The sequence below is a fragment of the Pseudorca crassidens genome, chromosome 4 (genome assembly GCF_039906515.1).
Source record: "Pseudorca crassidens isolate mPseCra1 chromosome 4, mPseCra1.hap1, whole genome shotgun sequence".
Lineage (NCBI taxonomy): Eukaryota > Metazoa > Chordata > Mammalia > Artiodactyla > Delphinidae > Pseudorca > Pseudorca crassidens.
Window position 1 is genome coordinate 31,467,396 of NC_090299.1, and position 20,976 is coordinate 31,488,371.

General features: G+C 42.9%; 1 protein-coding gene across 4 annotated transcripts in view; it reads left to right on the plus strand.

The window, feature by feature from the left end:
* The first annotated feature begins 2,787 nt into the window (after positions 1 to 2,787).
* Positions 2,788 to 20,976, plus strand: part of LEF1 (lymphoid enhancer binding factor 1) — a 118,463-nt gene continuing 100,274 nt past the window's right edge. Inside the window, exons 1-3 of one of the 4 annotated variants that reach the window (XM_067735369.1) lie at positions 2,788 to 4,252; positions 6,688 to 6,754; positions 8,198 to 8,331. In XM_067735369.1, the coding sequence (XP_067591470.1) occupies positions 4,040 to 4,252; positions 6,688 to 6,754; positions 8,198 to 8,331 (414 nt within the window). In that variant the 5' untranslated portion in view covers positions 2,788 to 4,039. The remainder of the gene's footprint in view (positions 4,253 to 6,687; positions 6,755 to 8,197; positions 8,332 to 20,976) is intronic. The other 3 variants (XM_067735370.1, XM_067735371.1, XM_067735372.1) reach the window with 3 other exon arrangements.

A 20,976-nucleotide genomic window follows, 5' to 3' on the forward strand; every position in this document is an offset into this window, starting at 1 on the left:
GGAGTGAACCTGCAACAGCTAACCTCCAGTCGTTCGCCCGAGTTCACACGAACAACCTGCCTCTACATCCGAGGGAAGGGGCGGCGGGCGGCGGTGTCTCTCCCGCTCCGCACCCATCACATCCCGGACCTTGCGCCCGAAGAGGCGGTTGCATATGTTAATAGCAGCCCTCGTGCGAATTAGAAGAGACCTCTTCGTGATAGAAATGCCTTTGCCAGGAACTTCACCGAACCTGTAGGGAGGGAGGAACATCTTCCCAGGGTTACTTCGCCCCTCCTGCGTCTCCCAGCTTTTTCCCCCCGGGAGAGGCAGACTTCACGTGGAAATGTCAATCTCCCTCCCAGACAAAGCTTTAAAAAAAAAAAAAAAAAAACTTGAGTGAATGTCTTCTAGTCAAGCTCCTTTTAAGTGCACCTCGTCAGAAGATTTGCAGCAATGCTGAGGACAATCAGCCCACACCCCGCACGCCACGGGGAGGGAAAGCAGCACGCACAGACAGTAAGGCGCTGGGTGATTTCGTTAGAAACAACGTTTCCAGAAGAGATGTTTGCCGCAAAATAGAGAACGCAGCCACCTACCCTCGGCCCTTCTAGTAAACAGTTCCTACTAGTTGTTGTTCCCCAAATTCCCATCTTCTCGAGCTCCTAACCTCCAGGACACCGGGAGCTGAGTTCCAAATGACTCAGGGAGTCCAGATAATTAACGTGAAGGAGTAAATGGGATTCGAATTAGTTGCAACACTTTAACGGGGGTGGGGGATGTAGGAGTCGTCATTTAATCTCTCTTTGGCTTCCAGAAAATACCCTCTGGCCATTCTGTGTGCCCCCCGCCCCCCGACAGTTTGATGAAAAGGAACGTCTACTCTGGCTGCTTTGGTGAAACTGCATTTTCCAGTTCTTTTTCTATCGGTCAAATTGGAGCATTTGTGGGAGGGCTTTTTACTTTGTTTTCCCATATTTCTTTTAGAACAGAGGGTATAAATGTCTGACATAGCTACGTGTTCACATCTCTGAGACATTACACTCACACTCGTGCATAACTTCAAGGGAAGTTGCGTAATGCTACCGACCCAAAAAATAAAATTGGGTTTTTCCCCATCTTTTTAGTATTGCCTTACACATTGTAGCAGATTATTCTTTTTGTTGTTGTTTTTCCTCTAAGGCATAGAACTGTCAGCTATTTACAGTGGATTTAATGTTTTACTCTTCCTGGCTCCCATCACTAGCCCTTTACTTTTACCCCAACCCCCCAGATAGAATTTATCGTGTGACTACTGGCCATGCTCTATGTGACCAATTGAACCCTTTAAATGATAGTTTTAAAAATTGCTTCCTAGTGAATTCCCATCTCTATCAAGTAATTATCAGTAAGTGAAGTTTTGAGTGTTCATTTAGAGCACTGTTAAGGGCTTACTTATACGATGTCTAGCAGCATGCAAATTCCCCCTTAGGAAAAGAAGAGGGATCTTTGCATGACTATTCCTGTGTAGTACGGCTAAAGTCTGATTCTGTAATGTTTTCCCTATTTTCAGTTTGAGGGAGATGAAGACACGTTTCTTCCTGCCTCTTGTTTACTGTTCTGAGGTTTTACAGATGGCTACTGTATTGGGTATAATAATTTTGCCTGGATTTTTAACTGAGGGGGTTTGAGAGCCAAGGAATAAAATGTAATGTGTTTTCAAACTTCAGCTTCGTTTATACTGTAACTTTCACAAAGCATCTCCTTAAACGTCCTGTCCTTGTACAAAATGCATCAAAGAGACGGTGGAGGCTGGGGAATTTTTGAGGTTGGATTCGGATTTGCATCTTCAAGGGTCTCTTTGAGCCCGCAGTCCGAGGTGCCAGAGACTGCCCTGTCCTCCCTCCTGCTACTGGCTTCACTCTCCTGGGTCCTTTTGCCTTTTCTTCCCCCTACTTGGGTTGTTTTTTCATTCTTTATGAGGTTCCCACACATCGTGGCATGTATCTTCGAAAATCCACGAGCGACCTGTAGCATAGCTCTCTGTGAGCATCCCATGGTAAGGATGTAATGAAAAAGATCTTGCTTAAAAAACGATAATTAAGATCCAGTCTTCAGTTTTTCCTTCCTCCTCCTATATTTCTCGGTAAGCCTGGAGTTTTTATTTTTGCCAGCATGTGTTCCCTTGTCCTTTTACAATGTATTTAGGAAAGCCACAACTCTTTCTTGTTCTTCTTGCTTCCTTTCTGTCTTATTAGTTGAGCAATGTGTTATGTTTTCCCCTTTTCCTTCTCTGTGTCCCCGATTCCCGCCTCATCCCCTCTGTCAGAGCATCTATCAATGTGGTGTCGATCACAGCTGCGGCGGCTTCTCTTTCATCTTCTTCCCACTGGTAGAGCAAGGGAGGGAGAGAGGGAGGAGGAAAGGAGGTGGGGGAGAGACTGGCAGAGGAAGGAGGGGGGTGGGTGGGAAGGGAACAAGGAAGAGACACTTAGATGATGAAGTTAAACCGTTGGGGCAGAGTTTCTTGTCAATTTCACGCGGGCAAAGCGTCTCTCTCGTGGGTTACAAGAAGCGCCGGGTCCTTCCTGCGCTCGCCAAGTTGCCTGAATCTTTCCTCTAGGCGCGCGCGCGCGCGCACACACACACACACACACACACACACACACACACCCAAACACACACCCCAAAACCTAGGACTCGTCCTACAGGCTCTGGGGGGAAAAAAAAAAGTCCTCAATCACCTCCTCCTTCTCGTCGTCCCCCACCTCCCCCCCTCCGCACCCCCCAGCGGGCAGCCAAGGAGAGCTGGAGGCGGGGGAGGGGAAGGGGAGGAGAAGCGACGCAAGAGGGTAGCTTTTCAGCGCCGCCGAGGCGCGGGAGGAGGAGAAGCGGCGAGGAGGCGCTGCCGCTCACCTGCGGGGCAGGGCGCGGAGGAGGGACCAGGCTGCGCGCTCTCCGGCTGAGGAGCTGGGACGCGCCCGCAGCCCCGCACGCGGCCAAGCTCGGGGCGTCCCCCTCCCCCGGGCCTGGCGAACCCGAGGGGTGAAGCTCTTTGCTTTGACAAGCGGTGCGGCGGAGGCGTGGAGAGCGGCGAGCAAAAGAGCGAGCGAGCCAGACTGAGGAAACTCGAGACGGGAACAAAGAGGGATCGGGTTTTGTGTGTGTGTGTGTGTGCGTGTGCGTGTGCGTGTGTGTGTGTGTGTGTCGGCTCCAGCTCCCGGCAGAATCTTTTGGGTCCGAGGCCCCTGCTGTGACTCCTCGAGACCCAGCCGTGCCCTCCACTGCCGACTCCCTGCACTCGCCGACACAAACTTTATTCTTGGCAAACTTCTTCTCTTTCTCTTTCCCTCCTCCTCCGCCCCCACCTTTTCCTCTGGCAGATTAAATGCTCCTGGAGACGGAAAACCGAAGCGAAAGGGAAGGAAATAAGAAGCTTTAAAACGGACATCTCCAATCCGGGTGGCTCTTTTTTTTTTTTTATCCTCCAGGAAGTGGACATTTCGTTATCTTCTGATTCTCTTTGCACCGCCTCTACTGGGACAAACGGAGCCGTTTTGCCTAGCTCCCTTCTTTTCTTGGAAAACAGACTCCCAGATCGGCATCTGGGAAAGCAAAGGTGGAGAGATTTGCGTAGAGACGCGCCGACGGACTCTCCACTGGCCTTTTGAGAGTCAAAACTCCTCCGGAACTGGCGTCCTCCGCGCGCAGACCCCGGAGACGCTGGGGGCGTGGGGCGGCCGCCCGGGCAGCCTAGCCTAGCGCGCAGCACAGACGCCCCCAGAGGCGCCAGCTGCTGCGGCCCTCGCATCCCTGTGTCTTTCGGCGTCGGGGACGGGCGCGGGCGTAGGTCTTTGCGGAGTGGGAAGGCACGGGCGGCCACTGGGGCGCGGGCGCCGCTGCAGCAGCTCCGGCTGCCGGCCGCCAGCCCGGCGCTCTCCAGCCCGGCTTCCGCCTGCTCTCCTTCCTCACGCATCCTTTCAATTCTCCTTCTCCTCCTCCCCTTTTCGTTGACCCCTTCTCTTTTCTGCTGTCGCCTGGGGTGCTCCCCCAGCGGAGCGGAGATTACAGAGTGGTCGGGATGCCCCAACTCTCCGGGGCAGGCGGCGGCGGTGGGGGGGACCCGGAACTCTGCGCCACGGACGAGATGATCCCCTTCAAAGACGAGGGCGATCCCCAGAAGGAGAAGATTTTCGCCGAGATCAGTCACCCTGAAGAGGAAGGTGACTTAGCCGACATCAAGTCTTCCTTGGTTAACGAATCCGAAATCATCCCGGCGAGCAACGGCCACGAGGTGAGCGGGCTGCTGCCCCGAGCTTTGAGAGGCGTGGCGGGTCCGGGGGAAGAGCAGAGAGGGAAGAAGGGAGGGAAGGCGCTGGAGAGCCTTGGCTGAAGGGTCCCGATTAGGTCTGCAGGGTGGGGGGATGGGGGCGGGTGGCTGGGCTCCTGGTTAGTGTTCTTTCTTTCTTTGTGTGTGTGTGTGTGTGTGTGTGTGTGTGTGTGTGGTGTGCTGGGAAACATTCCAAGTGGATCAGTTTTGGGGTTTGGTGACTTAAACCGTTGGTTTGCGGCCAGGAGAACCTGCCCTTAACCCATCATGTTTGGCCTTCGGACTTTTTAGTGGGGTTTAGGGAGTGCGATTAAAGCGAGTATGTCTGAACAACACTACTGAGAAGTTCTTCCGTAGGACGGAAAACAGAGTGTACCCGCTATCTTTCTCGGTAGATGTCTCTGCAAAAGTGCGTTAAACCACCAAAGGCTTAGGTAAAGGCGAGCAGAGGCACAGGCCCGAGGAAGGGGAGGCGGGCGTGGGCTGGGGACAGGCGGGGCGGTCCCAACCGCTGCGGAGCCGGCCGGCCGAGGGGGCGCGCGCCCGGGCGGCGGGGGCGGTTCGGGCGCGGGTCCTTTGGGCCGCTGGGGCCGGCTGCCAGCAGCCGTGGGCGAGCCGAGCCACCCCAGGGCGGGGGGGGCTCGCAGTACCGCCCGCAACGCTAGCTTGCTCCAATCATCGCCACGTAAAGAAAAAAAGTACGCTTATATTTGGGGTTAGTTTGGGCCCGAATCAGGCCTTTAAATCTTTGCAGAAGAAGGGCGAGTCGGAGAGATGCAGCGGAAACCGGTGCACTCACTCAGGGGAGGGTGGAAAGCGCTTTATCAGATCTCCTGGCCGGCTGCGGGCGATAGCAATGGTAACCCGAGTAGAGTAAATAGAGACACGTGGGTGCTGGCGAGAGAAAGCCAGTGAGCAGGACCTCGCGGAAGGGCTATTTCAGGCCTCGCGGAGAGCTTCAGAAGTGGGGGGAGGGGGGCGGATGGACCCTGATACCCGACACTCCACTGGCCACCCTTGTTCAACAACTGGGAAACTCTTTGGAGGAAATCCGGTAGAAAAGTCCTGACACTCAGATGATTTCACCAACGCTTTTTCCCTCCAAAGAAATTTGGAGGGTATATTCTTTTTCCTTAAATGGCATCCTTCTGCCCCCAAAAAGAAAGCGTGTGGTTTGGGGGCGGGGACATTTTGGGTTTTAAACAGTAAGTTTAAGAACACCTCAGAGTTGCCTTCTTTATCCCAATGGCAGGGGTGAGTACGCATTTTGGAAGCCCGGGGGCCTGGGTTCTAAGGGGAGCATAGGGGTGTTCTCCATACCCTGAGTCTTTCATCCCAATATGCCAATTAGGGGGGAACCTAGGGGTGGCCAGGGCACACCCAGCTCCACTTAAAAGATTTGTGACTATGTGTGTATGGGGGGAAGGAGGCCAGTGGGAGGACAGATGTCCGAGGAACCAAATGACATCCAAAACATTCGAGGCCAAACTCATATTTGTAGAGCAGCCTTTTAAAATTTCTACCCCTTTTCCTCGTCCTTTCTTTTTCAATAAGTAAAGTTGCTACGCACTTCACATTTTCTAAACGTTTCTGCCTTGGGGAGAAGGGTGCTGCATTTGAAGTCCAGAACTCCTATTAGGGCTCTGTTAATCTTTACCAGTGGTAAGTGGGCATGGGGCAGACCCAAGGAAGACAGTGAAGGGGTAATACCGCTGATTTGCAGGTGGTTGAGTCTGGGTGGATGACGGTTACCCAAACTGACATTAGCTGGGCTACCTTTTAGAAGTCTATAGCCCAATTTTCAAGTTTTCCTCCCTTTAACCACAAAACAGTTTACTTTTCTCTCGTAAGCTTGCACTGAGCCAGCCATGGTAGCTTATGAGGAGAAGAGCTCCTGCTGGGATTGGTTTGGGACAGTTGCCTAAGATCTCCATTTGTGAGTGATGGACTTGTTTTTAGTTAAATGTCATTTTCAGTTGCAAAATATTTCAGCCCACTGTTAATCAGCTCTGATTGAAGTAAACAGTGGTTGAAGAAGCCATCAAAATGATTAACGCCGCCGTTAACTCAAATTCTTGTCATATTAGGTATCCAAGTAGCCTTGTTGTGTTTTAGTAAACAGTGGTCAGAACAGCATATGGATTGTTCGCAAGTTTGTTTCTGTTGTTATTATCATTTATAGCTGGTAGTCCTGGGTAGATAATTTTCAAAAACACATGTTGAAAAGAGAAAGATTTCCCAGTACTCAGCCTTAGCCTATCCTCTTAGATTAATAAACAAGTAGATTGAGTTGCACCTGATTCTCCTCTTTTGCGTTACCAGTGGATACACACTTATATCATTATTGTCACAAACTCTAAAGTGATCTTTCTTTTGGGGGTGGGGATTCGTCTTGTTAGGTGGCCAGACAAGCACAAACCTCTCAGGACTCCTACCACGACAAGGCCAGAGAACACCCTGATGACGGTAAGACGCTAATTCTATCTCTCCCAACCTTAACATTTAACGTGTGCAATTTGTGAATGTAGGTATGTTTTGCTATTTTTGTTTGCATCCAAGAAACTCGAATCATATGTGATAAGACTGTGCCTGTGTTTTAACAAAATGGGAAAGAAAACCCGGGAAACTTATTGCTTATCACTAATGTATAGTTACATAATTTAAAAACTGAATGATTTAGGGGCTTTTGAATTTCTGTTGGCTTCCAGATTCTTTGTGGAAGAGAAATGTCTATAATTAGTTTTCTCATTTTACCTGAAGTTCTAATTGTAGATCTTTGCTATTTTTTCCTGCATTGTTATAAAGAGTGACAGTCTACACCAATTTATTTTCCAACAAGAATAGTTTCAAATGGGCTTTCATTTGTGAAATTGCTGTTTCTTGTTATAGTGAGAAGGCAGGCACTGTATGCGCAGACTAAATATGGCTCAGTAAAGAAGACTCTAACTTGTAAAAATATAAAACGTTATTCTTAAAATTAAGAACTATGCATATGGAACGTGATAGACTTTCTCCCCATTGCCGATTCTTGCTCAAAACTGTAAAAATTCTACATATTTTTTAAGATTTAAGGAGAACTCCGTGTGACTTTAAAAGAATCTGTAATCTTTAGGGTTCCCTTGTTGAACAGTCTACATTTCTGTTCTCCTTTAATTACTTACAATTGGCCTGACCAGAATGAGGTGTTCGCATATACAATATGTCAGCTAGGGGAAGAAGAGAAGAGAACTATAATATCAGGCTTCCTTCTGAGCTACAAAGTAGTCACACAGATTAAAGAGAAGAAATGTATACAGTGAACAAACACACATTTCTTTACCAGAGTGATGTAAGTATAGCACATAAAATTAAGTCTCCTGTAGTTAATCCTTCATAAATTTGGGTAGTTGCCCATATGCTAGATACAGCTTGCTCCCTCAGTAAAAATCTAGAAATTTTCCAGAAATCTAGAAGCACAGGTAGAATTTTTGAGTTTGCCAGTAAGATGGAGCATAACTTCAAGTGTATAAATATATACGTGTGGGTATAGCTGAATGGCCTAGTATATTTATATTACAGCTTTGTGTCTTCTTTCATGTGTCTGTATTTCTTAGTCCAGTTTGTTAGTATTAGAACAAATTAAGTTAGATGGATAACACTTATTTTTGTAAAAACACCAGTAACAAACCAGTCAGTAGTGGCAATAAATTGAACCACATGTTTTTCAAACATCTGGTTCACTGCTAAGCCATTTAAGGGAATAAATACTGTCAATCTAAAATAGAGCATAATAATCCAGTTACAATACTTCGTAAACAAATCTCTTATGTAAGGTGTGATTTGAAGCAGTACTATTAACTTTTCAATGAAAAATACAGTGATATAAAAAGGAAGTCAAAGCACATTTGATTGTTCCTTGCATTCTCTCAGGAAAGCATCCAGATGGAGGACTCTACAACAAGGGACCCTCTTACTCGAGTTATTCCGGGTACATAATGATGCCAAACATGAATAATGACCCATACATGTCCAATGGATCTCTTTCTCCGCCCATCCCGAGAACAGTGAGTAACATGCTGATGTTGCAGATTATTTCAGAAGTGTAAATTAATTTGTATTTTGGCAAAATGTTTGTTTTTTTAAAGACACTGGAAATGCTTTCATTATGTGTGACCAGTCGTTGCTAAATAAGACCTGCTATGAGGAATGGCTGCCTCACATACAATATTGCTACTTTTGATGTTTTGCACTTGGAATTTTAGCTTTGGGGGTATTGGTTAAGATAATAAAAAACAGATCACGAGCTATCGTGGAATCATTGAATTTAAATCAGCAAATTCATGATTTTATGAGTATTTTGCTTTCTACTCTGATGAGAGAAATTGATTTAATCTTTCAATTAACTAAGTGCTGTATGTCTTTCATTGCCCATAAGCTATGTAGAATCAGAACTCCTTTGGCTTATTTGGAGCTGAATATTGGAAATGTTACGTCAGCTTTTAAAGCAGTGTCTCATTTTATTGTGTTAGCTAACGTTTCTTTAAAATCAGTTTGGGGGTGGGGAGGAATGAGCTATTTTTTGCGTTATTGTCAATTGTTAAGAAAATATCACTTGAAGATAATTCTAATGAAAATTGTTCTTTTTTATCTCGGGGTTCAGTTAACTTTCAAGTTTTAAAAATCCAGTGGCATTATAGCTGCTTTACACATTATGCATAACATGGAGACCTCATTTATATAGTAAGAAAACAGCTAAAGGGTTACCTCTGTAGTACATGAATGTGAAATGTGCTGGTGATGGAGTTCTCCCTGAGATTTGTCTCTTCGTAGGTAGTGATGGGTTTTTATTGCTCCGTCAATATATATACCTTCTTTCTGGCCTCACTCTCCCTCAACCACCCAAACCCCAATGAAAAACATGTATATTTGGGTGTTGAGGATGAGGGTTTCAGTCTAACTGGCCCTCCCGCGAGTCAATCTAGGATTATAAAATGGAACCTGTAGTCTTTGCCTTATTAGCCCAGTGCTTTCACCAAGTGAAAAAAAAAAAATCAGTCACAGACATCTGGGGGCAAGTACTATCACTGATACCTCAGTGGACAGAATCTGGGAGCCATGAGATACTACAGAGTAGGAGAGAGGAATACCTCCTAATCAGTCATCAACAAACAAGAGTATTTATGGTTATCTTGATTACCTGTGGCCCTCAACTATTGAAGCGATAGATCTATGAAATACAACCACTTTATGCGGGCACTGTGATTTAGAAGTTATAATTTTTTCCCACAAGTTCCAAAAAGATATGTGACCTTTTAAGCAGGGAATGAGATTTTTCTAATTTGCATATAGCAGCTAAAATGGAGATCTTGGAAATCTTGTGATGGTTGTTATAGGAAAGAGCGATTTCACATTTTAAAAGGCTTTTCTAATACTTAATGATAGAAATGTGTGTGTGGTACATATAAATCTCTTATCTAAAAGGTGAATGAACTAATAAAAGCAAATATGGTTTTTAACGTTCAGAGACCACCCAAATAAATGCTTCTGAGTCTTAAAATTTGTAGGAGACTTTATATTGTTGAATTAAATATGCGTACATTCAGATATTTTAAAGTTGGGCTGTTTTTCTTTTGTTGATGTTTTGGAGGGGAGGGGGAGGAGACTATGTTTTAGATAGGGAATAATTGAAGATTTCTGCTGAAGCCTTTTTAGAACAACAAATCAAATTATAGTCTCTGACTTGGTAACAATAGAAAATAGCTACCAAAATAATCTTATACTTTTAGGCTGTGTACACAGTTAATGCTTAATAAGTATTTGTGGAATTTATTCTTTAGCCACTTCTCCTTTCAAAGCAATAATTTTTAAAAAGTCAGTATAATTAAAGTCTATTGATATTTATAAATTATTCCTAAGAATACTGAAAATTAAGCTTCTCTTCCTCTTTAAACCAGCATTTTTACCCCCTCAGTATACTAATCATTTTAAATTGTTAGAATGGAAAGTATTTATTGTTAGTGTATGTATTAAAATTCTGAGGTCAGTGAATTGAACAGTCATTCATTGTTTGGGAAAGATTTGTGGCCAGAATAAATGTTGGTGGGTGTAGAGTGGAGGAAAGGGGTGTGGTCAGGAAACAGTTACCTTACCCTCCTATCTGCTGCGTTGCTTTATTCTGTTACATTTTAGAACACATTTATTTTAGGCACCTTTCTTGGGATATTCTGCAGTTTGCACAATTTGAGAAGCTTTTCAGGTTTAACCACGAGACAATGTTCAATTTTTTTCTTTTAGGGTCTGACCGAAGTGAGTTGAAATCTTTGGTTTTTAATAATTAACAGCTGTTTTTAGTGTGTCTGAGACCCAAAACACTTTAACCGGAAGGCAGCCCCTCCTCTTTACCCGTAACCACACTTCTGCCTCTTTCTCTTTAACTCTGTCCTTAGTAGGACTGAGTGTTTGTGCAACTGACATCCACAGTGATAGGTTTGCATCTAGGGTGTCAGGAGTCAGGAGCAGGGTGACCATTTGGGTTTGGGCTTTGCCTGGGAGCAGTCCCCTGTCAGCCCTGTTACTTGGATTTGCATTACAAACAACTGCTTGTTTACTGTATCTGCTGCCCTCAGGTGTTAGGATTAGAAAAACATCTGGGGGTGAGGGAGGGCCCTGACCAGCCCTTCCCCACACAGAATCTTCTGTTCACATGTAACTGCAGATGATCCAACTGGCACGCACAGAAATGTTTCTGCTGGTGGCTCATTTGAACAATTCTATTATGTGTCTGCTCTTTTTTAGGCAAACACTGGCACATGTATGCTCGCACAGCTTTTACCCATGGCCTAAATATAGTATTACCTACACAGGAGAACCACCTTTGCCAATCGAGCTTTTTTTCTTTTTTTCCATCTGAAGGGAAATTTTAATCGGCTAATTACATCCTTCTAGAACAGAAATTCTTAGAGGTGTGTCTATACCAGAAATCTTGTGAGGGTGTTTCATAGAATTTTAAATAAGACTTCTTGGTTCAGATAAATTGGGCCTAGCAAGAAAGCACCTGTAATAATGACACTTTTGGTGTCATGAGTTCTTAAAGCACAGTAAACCTTGGCTTGAGGTGGTCGCCTTCATCGAGTGTGAGAGGATGCAGGAGCCTTTGAAATATTTCAGAGCAAGGGCCCTGGAGAGTTTATTAAAAGCATACTCCGAACACTTTCTCCGAGTCTTATTTATGAAAATCCTTGGAGGCCAATGGAAACGTATTAAAAGGAAAAAATAGTTCTTTGCCTCCTGCGCTGGGTCCTGGCACTTGTGTGCCTGAATACTGTGTGACAGTGAGCTCGGCTGGCGTTACATAGTGAAAGTTCCCATTGGCCTCATGCACTGTGGTTATTCATCTTAGGTGTCAAACTTCCATTTGTCCCTCATGCAACCCAAATGTTTAGCACCTCTCTCTGAAGAGAAACATCTCATTTCTCTTTAGCTGCTCAAGGGAAAAGCAGCAGACTTAGCTCAGGAAGCGTCAGCAAACGTTGCAGCTCGGGTCACACCAACCACAGTAACACCTGGCCAGGATAGTACTGCAGACTGCATCGTTTGTTTCTTTGTGATCTGAGGATGGATTTTTAGGTGGGAAAGGAAGATGTTTCTGTTTGAATTTCATCTTTCTTATTTTTAGTAGACATTGCTATTAAAATGTTTCAGGGTTTTTTTTGTTGTTGTTGTTATTTTGAGCAACTCAGTTCTATTGTATGGTTTTTACCTGAAGGGAATCAACGTTTTGATTTTTGATGAACAGAATTTACCTATTATAACTTTGTCTTAACCTCCCCCGCCCATGTTTGTATTTGCTTACAGTTAAAATTAGATTTTTGCCATTGTTCACATCTGGAATTAAGGAAGTAGGTGGACATGTCTAATCAGTAAGCTTACACTTATCCAGCTGTCCATCACACTGCTACTTGGCTGTGAAAATAATCACAGAAACCATAATCAATAGGGAGACTATGGCTTCTTAATTCAAGGGTACAGGGAGACTATAGCTTATGTTTTGAGCAAAAATTTTAAGTGTTTTTTCACTTTACTGCAAGGAGCTACTTCATTTGACTTACTAATAAATTATTTTAAATTTTCTAATCTAAGTTGTGTACTTTTTGAAGCTAAGTATATTAAATTTTCCTTTTACCTCAAGTTCAGGAGAAGTTAAGTTTTAGAAAGTATATTCTATCTCAGATTTGACTGTGATGTCAGGAGAATGTGGGAAAGTTCCTCAGGGCCCCAAACTCTTCTGTCTGATTCATCTTTTATTTATTTATTTTTTGCCACACCACATGGCATGTGGAATCTTACTTCCCCAACCAGGGATCGAACCTGCACCCCTTGAATTGGGAGTGCAGAGTGTTGACCACTGGACTGCCGGGGAAATCCTTGTTTGATTCATCTTAATTGTACTGCTACAAAGTTGGGAAAGGACCACAGTCAGAATAACTGGGAGTGATTGCCATTTCCCCTTCAGATAATTTAGAAATCTTATGACCGAATGGCATGCTAATTCAAGTGTCCTGGGAGCCCATGCTACCTGTGACCCTTCGGGAGCTAATACTGCCCTTGCATGACTGGTACTGCACAAGTGTGAGCCTTCGTTGATAGATTTTTCTGAAATGACCCTAGAAATTTCTTGTTCATTCATAAAGATATGAGAACAACCCAGTTTCATTACAACAAGACCATTAAGCCAACCTGCAGAAAATCTTGCTCTTTGAAATACCCCCTTCCCCTGCCCCCTTACAGGTCCTGGACTTGGCTCTCATCAACCCAACTGTTTTGATCCATTTCTGTCTTGCAGACTGACTCTTGTAATTCCAACAGGACAGAGTAAGGGCCTCATAAATGGGTCTATCTGGACTCGAACTTGTTACCTCACAAGTATTCTTCCACAGTATCAACTGAGAGATTTTTGCAACTTTTTGAGTCTTGTTTTGTTTTTAACTAATCCTGTTAGTTCTTTAGGCAGAACTGTTTGTGGTTTATGTGACTGACATTTTTTTAAGCAGTTAGACCATTCCATTCCTCTCTGACTCCCCTCGTTCCTTGTTTACGTATTATAGACAAAATCGGAATTTTATAAAACTGGTTTCCCTGTGATTTCAAGATAAACTTGAAGTTTAAAGAGAAAATGTGTCAGCACTTCCATGGGCCGGCAGAAAGGCACATATGTTTTATTCCCAGGCAAAGGTAGAGCTCAGCATTATATAGGTGCCACTGTCATGGGACTGAAGTTTTTTAAAAAGAGGGTATTCATTTAAACTTTGTATCTTTAAAGTTATTACTTCAGTCATTATGCCAAACTGAGCCAGTTTGTAGAAAGCTAATACTGTGGCAATCAAGGGACTTAGTACTGCTTTGTACTGTCCCAGCAGGTCCTTACTCATTTGGAAAAGGCAGCCATTGGACTTTATTTAAATAATTTTTAAAATATATTTTAGATTGGTGATCACTTTTTAAATATTAATTGTGACCTCGTGAAGTTCCTGTAGGAACTGTAGACTCTGCTGTAAGCTTTGAAGTCACTTTAAGCGTATAAATTATCAGTCTATAAGATTTGGAGGCACAAAGCCCGAAAATGGCCTGGAGACCAACAACAAAGATGAGCAAGGGGAGAGATTGAATGCACCAAAAAGGAGAGTCAGGAGTTGAGCAGAGGATGGATAGGGAACAGGGATTGCTAACTCCCAGGTTCTGATAATCTAGCCAATCTAGCTGGGACTATTTGCAGACTATTATCAGAGGCTGTTCAGAGGACTGTAAAGTCTCTGTAAAGCAGTACATTTATACACAATACCCATTCTAGCCAAATCTCTAAGCCTGCTGAAATTATCCACTTGCTCTATGTAGATCAGTATAAAGCTCACTGAAGAACGTTACTTGCTTGCCTTCAATCCGTACAGGGAAAACTGCAAGGGCATTACAGCGCGAACAAGAGTTTAGGTTACCTGTCCTCTTTCCCGCGTCTGTAGGAGAAATAGGACTGGCAGAGATGTTGCATCACAGAGGGTCTAGAAATGTGTTGTAATTTTGCAGCTAACCGGAGGCAAGTAGACTCTAAAAAAACCTTTTGATTATTGACCGTTGTTTCTAGCTATGCCCACGTACAATACTGTATGGAACTTGGTGACAGTTCTGCAGAATCAAGTTTTGATCTTAGTCATGGTAATTTACTGTTGCTGTTATGTTCGCTTTAAAAAGGAAGCCTGTTACTACTTTACTCAATATAGAGAGAGGTTGAATGAGGGGCGGACAAAGGGAAGGTACGGTAACGTAAAAAGAGGGATGGCTCTAGTGTAGTTTTCATTTTCTCTTATTATTGTCAGCTGAATGGAACAGTTACCAAAACTGTTAAAAGCTGACACAGAAAAATATTTTTATAAATCCTTTTTTTTTAAATCCTGAAAAGTTTTGCAATAAAGCCTATTAACTGTGAATGATAGTTGATCGGGGACGACTGATGAACTAGGAGATAGTTATATGTCATGAGTAGCCTAGCACAGGATAGACACTTCAGTAGATTTGCTGAATAAATAATGTTGTAGAAATTTTTCATGTATTTCTGGGGATATTTCCAAAGGATCTGTCTTTATTCAACCAAACGCTATATGAAAAGCAAAATCTGAAAGTGTCTGCTAAATAAATCCTTAGTATTTTATTATTTTACGTTTTCTCTGATTTGTTGCTTCAGTGGGGAAAAAAAAAGAGCATTAGACCATTGTCTTTAATGAGGAAGTCAGAGTCCTTCAGAATGTTGTTTCCGAGTAACAGCTGAAAACAGTCAGCTGGAGAGCTCGCTGCTAGAGTGAAAAAGAATGGGATTTGGTCCTCATTTGAGGACTGATCATAAGAAGTACTTATCTCTTACTTATGTCCTAGAAACCTGATTGAAGAAGAAGAGGTGATAGAAACGCTTTTTTCAGAAGGGTGCTTGAGATGGAAATAAAGTAATAAAGAAGCACACCATCTTCAATTTTGTTTCTGTATCGTACGGTTAATGCTTCTCAATTCATTTTTATTCTTTCCCAGGTAGAAAGGACATTTCTTTTTTCAGTAACACTTGAGGTATTTTGAGATATTAAAAAATTCTGCATGTTCTTTTTAAATACGTATGGTAGCATCAGCGCTGACTCTTCTAGGCCAGTGTGTGTTGTAAATTGATTATATTCTTCAGCAATGTGGAGAGCAGAACTTTTGAGTCTGTATCAGGCAGAGGTAGGGATCCTCCTGTGAAGCCTGGGCCTGTGGAGGAGGGAAGTCCTAGGCAAGATATCAAAAGGTCTGGGGTCTAGACCCACGTCCATCACTCTCCCCCAAAGCCTTGGGAAGGTACCTGACCTCTATCAGAGTTTGTTTCCTTGTTTATCGTGAGGCATGTTAATATCTGGTTGCCTACCTTATATGGTGGATGTACAGTTCAGATGGCACAAAGCCTGTGAAAGCATTTGGTTTTTTAGCTATGGGAGCAAAGCAGAAGTCTCAGATGGCGTACGCCCTCATGCCCACCTGGTAGGAATTCTGTCACAAGAGGTGTTTGACTGTATCCAAGAAGCTCCTGAGAAAGGGGAGACATTTTTGGTTCTTACCATGGCCCCATGCAGGCCTGGAAATTGGACACTGGGTCAAGGCCTTACATTAACTTTTAGAAAATATTAGCATAAAATAAAAGTTTGGGGAATTGTCATTATATTCTTTACAGAGACAGCTTTCTCCTCTTGGGCTCTTTTTTCTCTCGCAGCTGTTAGGAGAGCACCTGATTTTCTTCTACTAAGGGAATGAGATGTGTGAGGGAATGGATTTCTAAATTTAAGATTTGTTTAAAAATCTCATATCCTTCTAACATTTGATATGAAATTGACAGATAACTTAACTCCTTGGATGGGGGTAGTAATTGATTTTTATTTAGGAAACCTTTTTTTCCTTAATCCTTTAGCAGCTGGGTTTCTTTTCTCCACTGCAAACATTATATAGAGAGGAGATTTAAGAGCCGCGTGAATGTAGAGGATGACAGGAGAGTTATTCTTTTCCCCCTTCAAATTTTCTTCTGACTTAAGTCTTTCGAGCTTTCGTGGCATCTAAAAAAAATCAGGTCCAAGGGGGGATATGTTGGCCAGGCAGCAGAGAGAAATCAGTGTTTTTCTAGTCTCGTTGGAAAATTACAGCCTTCATCCTTTCAAGACTTTTCTTTTTCTTTCAGTAAAACTCAGTGAATGTTAAATATATTTCAGTGTGGAGTTAGCTTTCTTGGTAGACTTCTTCAGTTTTAAACATCATGTATTATACCTTGTAATAATTATGGACACGTATCATCTTGGCACACTAGTTCATATGACTTGGACCAAAGGAAAAAGGTATTGTGGTCTTATCTCAAGTGTGTTAAACATTGTCTTAGACCCCAATAAAGTCTGAAACAAAACCAGGAGTACCAAAGTAAAAACTGTTTACCGTTTACTACAAATGGGCTAACCAGTTAAGTATCTGGCAGGGTTAGGAAAAGAATCAAGTCTCCCAGACATTGCTTGAATTGGTTTTTACTCTTTTTTTTTTTTTTTTTGGTATATGTTAAAAGTTTAAAATTAAAACTCAAGAAATTCTTTTGAAAGGGAAAACGATTAACTTTTTTTTTTTTTCTTTTTTAACTACTGTCATGCGCCAGGTGCTGTGCTAGGCAATTTACGCGAATGGAAACTGTGGTTGGGTGTAGTAATCTCCATGCTGAAAAGAAGGGCCCATCCTCAGGGGCAGCAGGAACCTGCTTCAGTTTAGTAAGCGACAGAGTCACTGCCCTTCCCTTCTTAAGGTCTGAAGACTTGTTTATTTTCATAAAAAATGACCAAATTTGCCTTTCAGAACATAAAACACTTATTAAATGAATCATAATGTTGATTAAATGTAAAGCAAAAAGTTATTATTTTGAAGATTTTGTTGGCAACTTCTTTTCAGTAATGCTTAGCTATTTTTTATGAAAATAAAAAGAAAATACTTTCATTTAAAAAGCAATACACTAGAAAACTCAGATGAGCAAAAGGAATAGCAAATATTAAATTCTTAGGGTCCTGCCGTCAGAGATGATCTCGAAACTCGCCATGCAGCATTTTAGACCTCTTCCTACGCACATTTAGAAATACACATAAACACACGTAAGTATATGTTATACATGCATGGTAATGGAAACATAATATACCATTTTGTACTTGCTTTTTTCCCACCAGTATACAGTGGATATCTTCTGTAACATCATTTTTAATGCCTGATTTATTGCCTAATTTATTTAATCAGTTTTGTTGGTAAGACATTTAGGTGGTGTCACTTTTTTTTCCTCTCTCTTAAGCAACATTGTGATGCAATGCATATTTTCTAACTACATCTTTGCGCAAATTCTGTTTCCTTGGAATGAATTGCTAGAAGTGGAATTGTAGAGTCAAAGGCAATGAATGCACCTTTTTAATTTGGGGGTAACCCAACATTGCAATTTAACCTTAAAAAAACATTTGAAGTCAGTATTTAGAAGTATCACTTGACTACATTCATATTTGGTTATGGTTGGTGTCATGCCTTCTCCTAGTCAAGAGTCAGTCCAGCAATAGACAAGAAGCTGGACAGACGGGGAGCAGAATGTCAACTTCATTATTAATAAGGCTGGATTGGAGAACGTGGCTTGAACCGTGACACGAATTTGGACTTCCTTTGACTTGCCCAGATGGAACACACCACTAAGTCACAGGCCTCCCTAACAGGGGCAGGGAGCTTACGTCCTATAGAACTGGAGACGAGAACAAACCCACGCTCGGGCAAGCTGGCCCCCAGAGGGAGAACAAAGGGTCAGTCCGTCCTTGCCCAGTTCTTTCTCCAGATCACCAGAGATGAGTCGCTTTCCTTTGTGGAAAGTGAGTGAGGGGGTGGGAGGGACAAAGGCTGCAGCCGCTGCCAGGCTAGGGAGGAGGGGCGAAGGAGAGTGTGTTTATCTCCTTAGTCATAATCCCTGATCAGACCGAGAGCCGGGACAGTGGTGAGACGCGCGTGCGTACACGACGGGAGCTACAGCGGAGCACTGCGTTTGGGGTCTGAAGATCTAGATGTCGGGGTCTGCTAGTGACCGGCTGCAGCCAGCTACCTCCTCTCTGGACCTTGATTTCTTCACCTGCAACATAGACTGCCACCTCGTCTACTTATGAAAGTACCTGGCACTCTGCATTAGTAGTAGTGTCTGTGGAAGGCGGACCAACTGCATCCGAATTTACTGGTATTCTTATTCAAAAGGCAAATATGTAGGCCCTTCTGCAAATGTCCTGAACCAGAAGCGACAAGCAGGACATAACACGTACCACGTACACTTTTAACCAGGTACTTTAGCGATTCTTACCTACAGTAAGGTTTGAAAAAACACTGATCAAGTAGACATTCAATAATTTAATTCACTTGGGCTTAGATATCCCAAGTGACTCGCACACCTAGAAAGCAGTCAGGCACTTTGGCCCCAAAGCTTACTTTCTCTCCACTCAGCTCAGTTCAGCGCTATGCCTCATGGAGACCACTGGCACCCTGCTCACTTCTAGTCAGACCTCAGGGGGTTTCCCATAACCCACATTCTTTGGCATTATTTTCAAAGCTTTATGCAATCTGGAATCATCCACCTTGCAAGCCTTGCCTCCTTACCACCAGACCCTGCAGCCTACGATTCAGTGACATTTCCAGACCTGCATCCTAAACGCTTTCCCAAATCCCTGTCTTCAGGTAATTACAGCTTGGTCTCCCTGAAATGCCCTGCTCCCTCTTCCCTGCCAGCACAGTCTTGTTCCTCCTGAAAGATCCAGGCTAAATGGTACCTCATGAAGTTCTGATTGCACCACCAGTTAAGACTAAGTGCTCTCTGCTGTGGGTTCCCACAGGACCTTCTTCATAACCGTTACCACATCTTATAATCATTGGTTGTCTCCGTGTCTTTCTGTCTCACTGTTAGTTCCTTTAGGATAAGGAGCTTGTCTTACTCATCTCTGTTGCTCACAGCCTGTTATACTACCTGGCATAGAGCAGGTTACTCCACGGATATTTGTGGAATAAATAGAGCAGAAAATTTTAAAATTCATTAATATAGGGCAGTGACACCAGATATCAATCTATATTTAAATGGAGACACTTTAATAAAATATAAGCTAATACAGAATCACAGACCTGAATTGAGCTTAGAAATTATCTGAGCATTAAGTATAATCCATGGGATAGAATTAGCTATTAGTTTTGAGTATTTAGTAAGTGCCAGGACCTGTTCTGAGCACTTTATGTATATTAGCTCATTTAATCCTCACAATAACCCAGTGATATCCCCAGTATGCCCATTTTACAGATGAGAAGACTGAGGCATGAGGAGGTTTGAGCAACTGAGGCATAGGGGCCATGGAAGTGGTTAAGGACCACTGTAAGACCAGACCAAGAAATGCTTGGTCAGATAAAGTAGTTAATTTGCCAGGATATACAGCTAGTAAGTAGTGGTACCATGCTTGGACCAGGCCTTGACTCTCACTGCAGGGTGCTTTCTGCAACTTCAGTTTTCATTGCCATCACTGCCACTGGTACTCAGAAGATGCTAGATGATTGTTGAATCAGTGAATTTCTCATCAGGAAGATGTAAATGATTCTTAATCTATATGGTATTTGCAAGCATAAAATAAAATAGTATATGGAATTATAAATGTCTTTAACATTATGTTTGGTAGTAATAGCTGTGGTGCTAATAGAGAACACAGAGTTCAAAGGCAACAAGTTAGATGCAGCGAAGTGAGGGGAAATCGGGGGAGATGCAAAAAAGGTGGTGGAAGTACTAGCCTGATGATGAGGGGGCAGTATTAGTGGAAATAATGAATTTAGAAAGAGCAAATTACAAGTTAGATGTAGCGAAGGGAGGGAAAATTAGGGGAGATGCAAAAAAGATGGTGAAAGTTCTAGCCTGATGATGAGGGGGCAGTATTAGTGGAAATAATGAATTTAGAAAGAGGAGCAAGTTTTAGGACAGACATACATGAGTTTGGCTTAAGGACTATCCTGTGTTTTCTCTTTTATGTTAAGAAAACAAAAAATTAACCAGTATCTGCAACCAAACATTTTACATTATGGACATCATTTCGGTCCATAATTTATCTAATTTATTTAATTTTTTGTGCCTTACAAAATCACTTACCTCTGGAGCTGCCTGGACCTTGATTAGAAGCCTCTGTGTGGTTATGAAAAACAGAACTGCATATTGCCTATAGGTGAGGAGAGGAATAGTATTAATATACTAGCATGTAATATTTAATGAGTTCACTTTACCTGCATTTTTCTTATTAAATACTCAGTGTAACACTATGAAGTGAACACTACCTAGTCTTCCCATCTTTCCATTCAAGAAACTGAGGCACAGAGAGGTTATATTGATTGCTGTAGTTCCAAAGCTTAGTAAGCGGTAGAACTTGGATTCAAAGTCAGATAGCCTTGATTTAGGAACTGGGACCCGTTTTATAAACTAGTTCCCCCCCTAAAGAATAATCCTTAGTCAATGTCGATAAATCACTTTGAGGATTAAAAGTGTCTGTTATGCTTGTGTTTTATTAAACAATGTAAACGGTTCAGCTTTAGTGGTGGCTTGATTAGCAAGCTCTAAGAATACTTGAAATTTGTCTTCTGGTTCATTC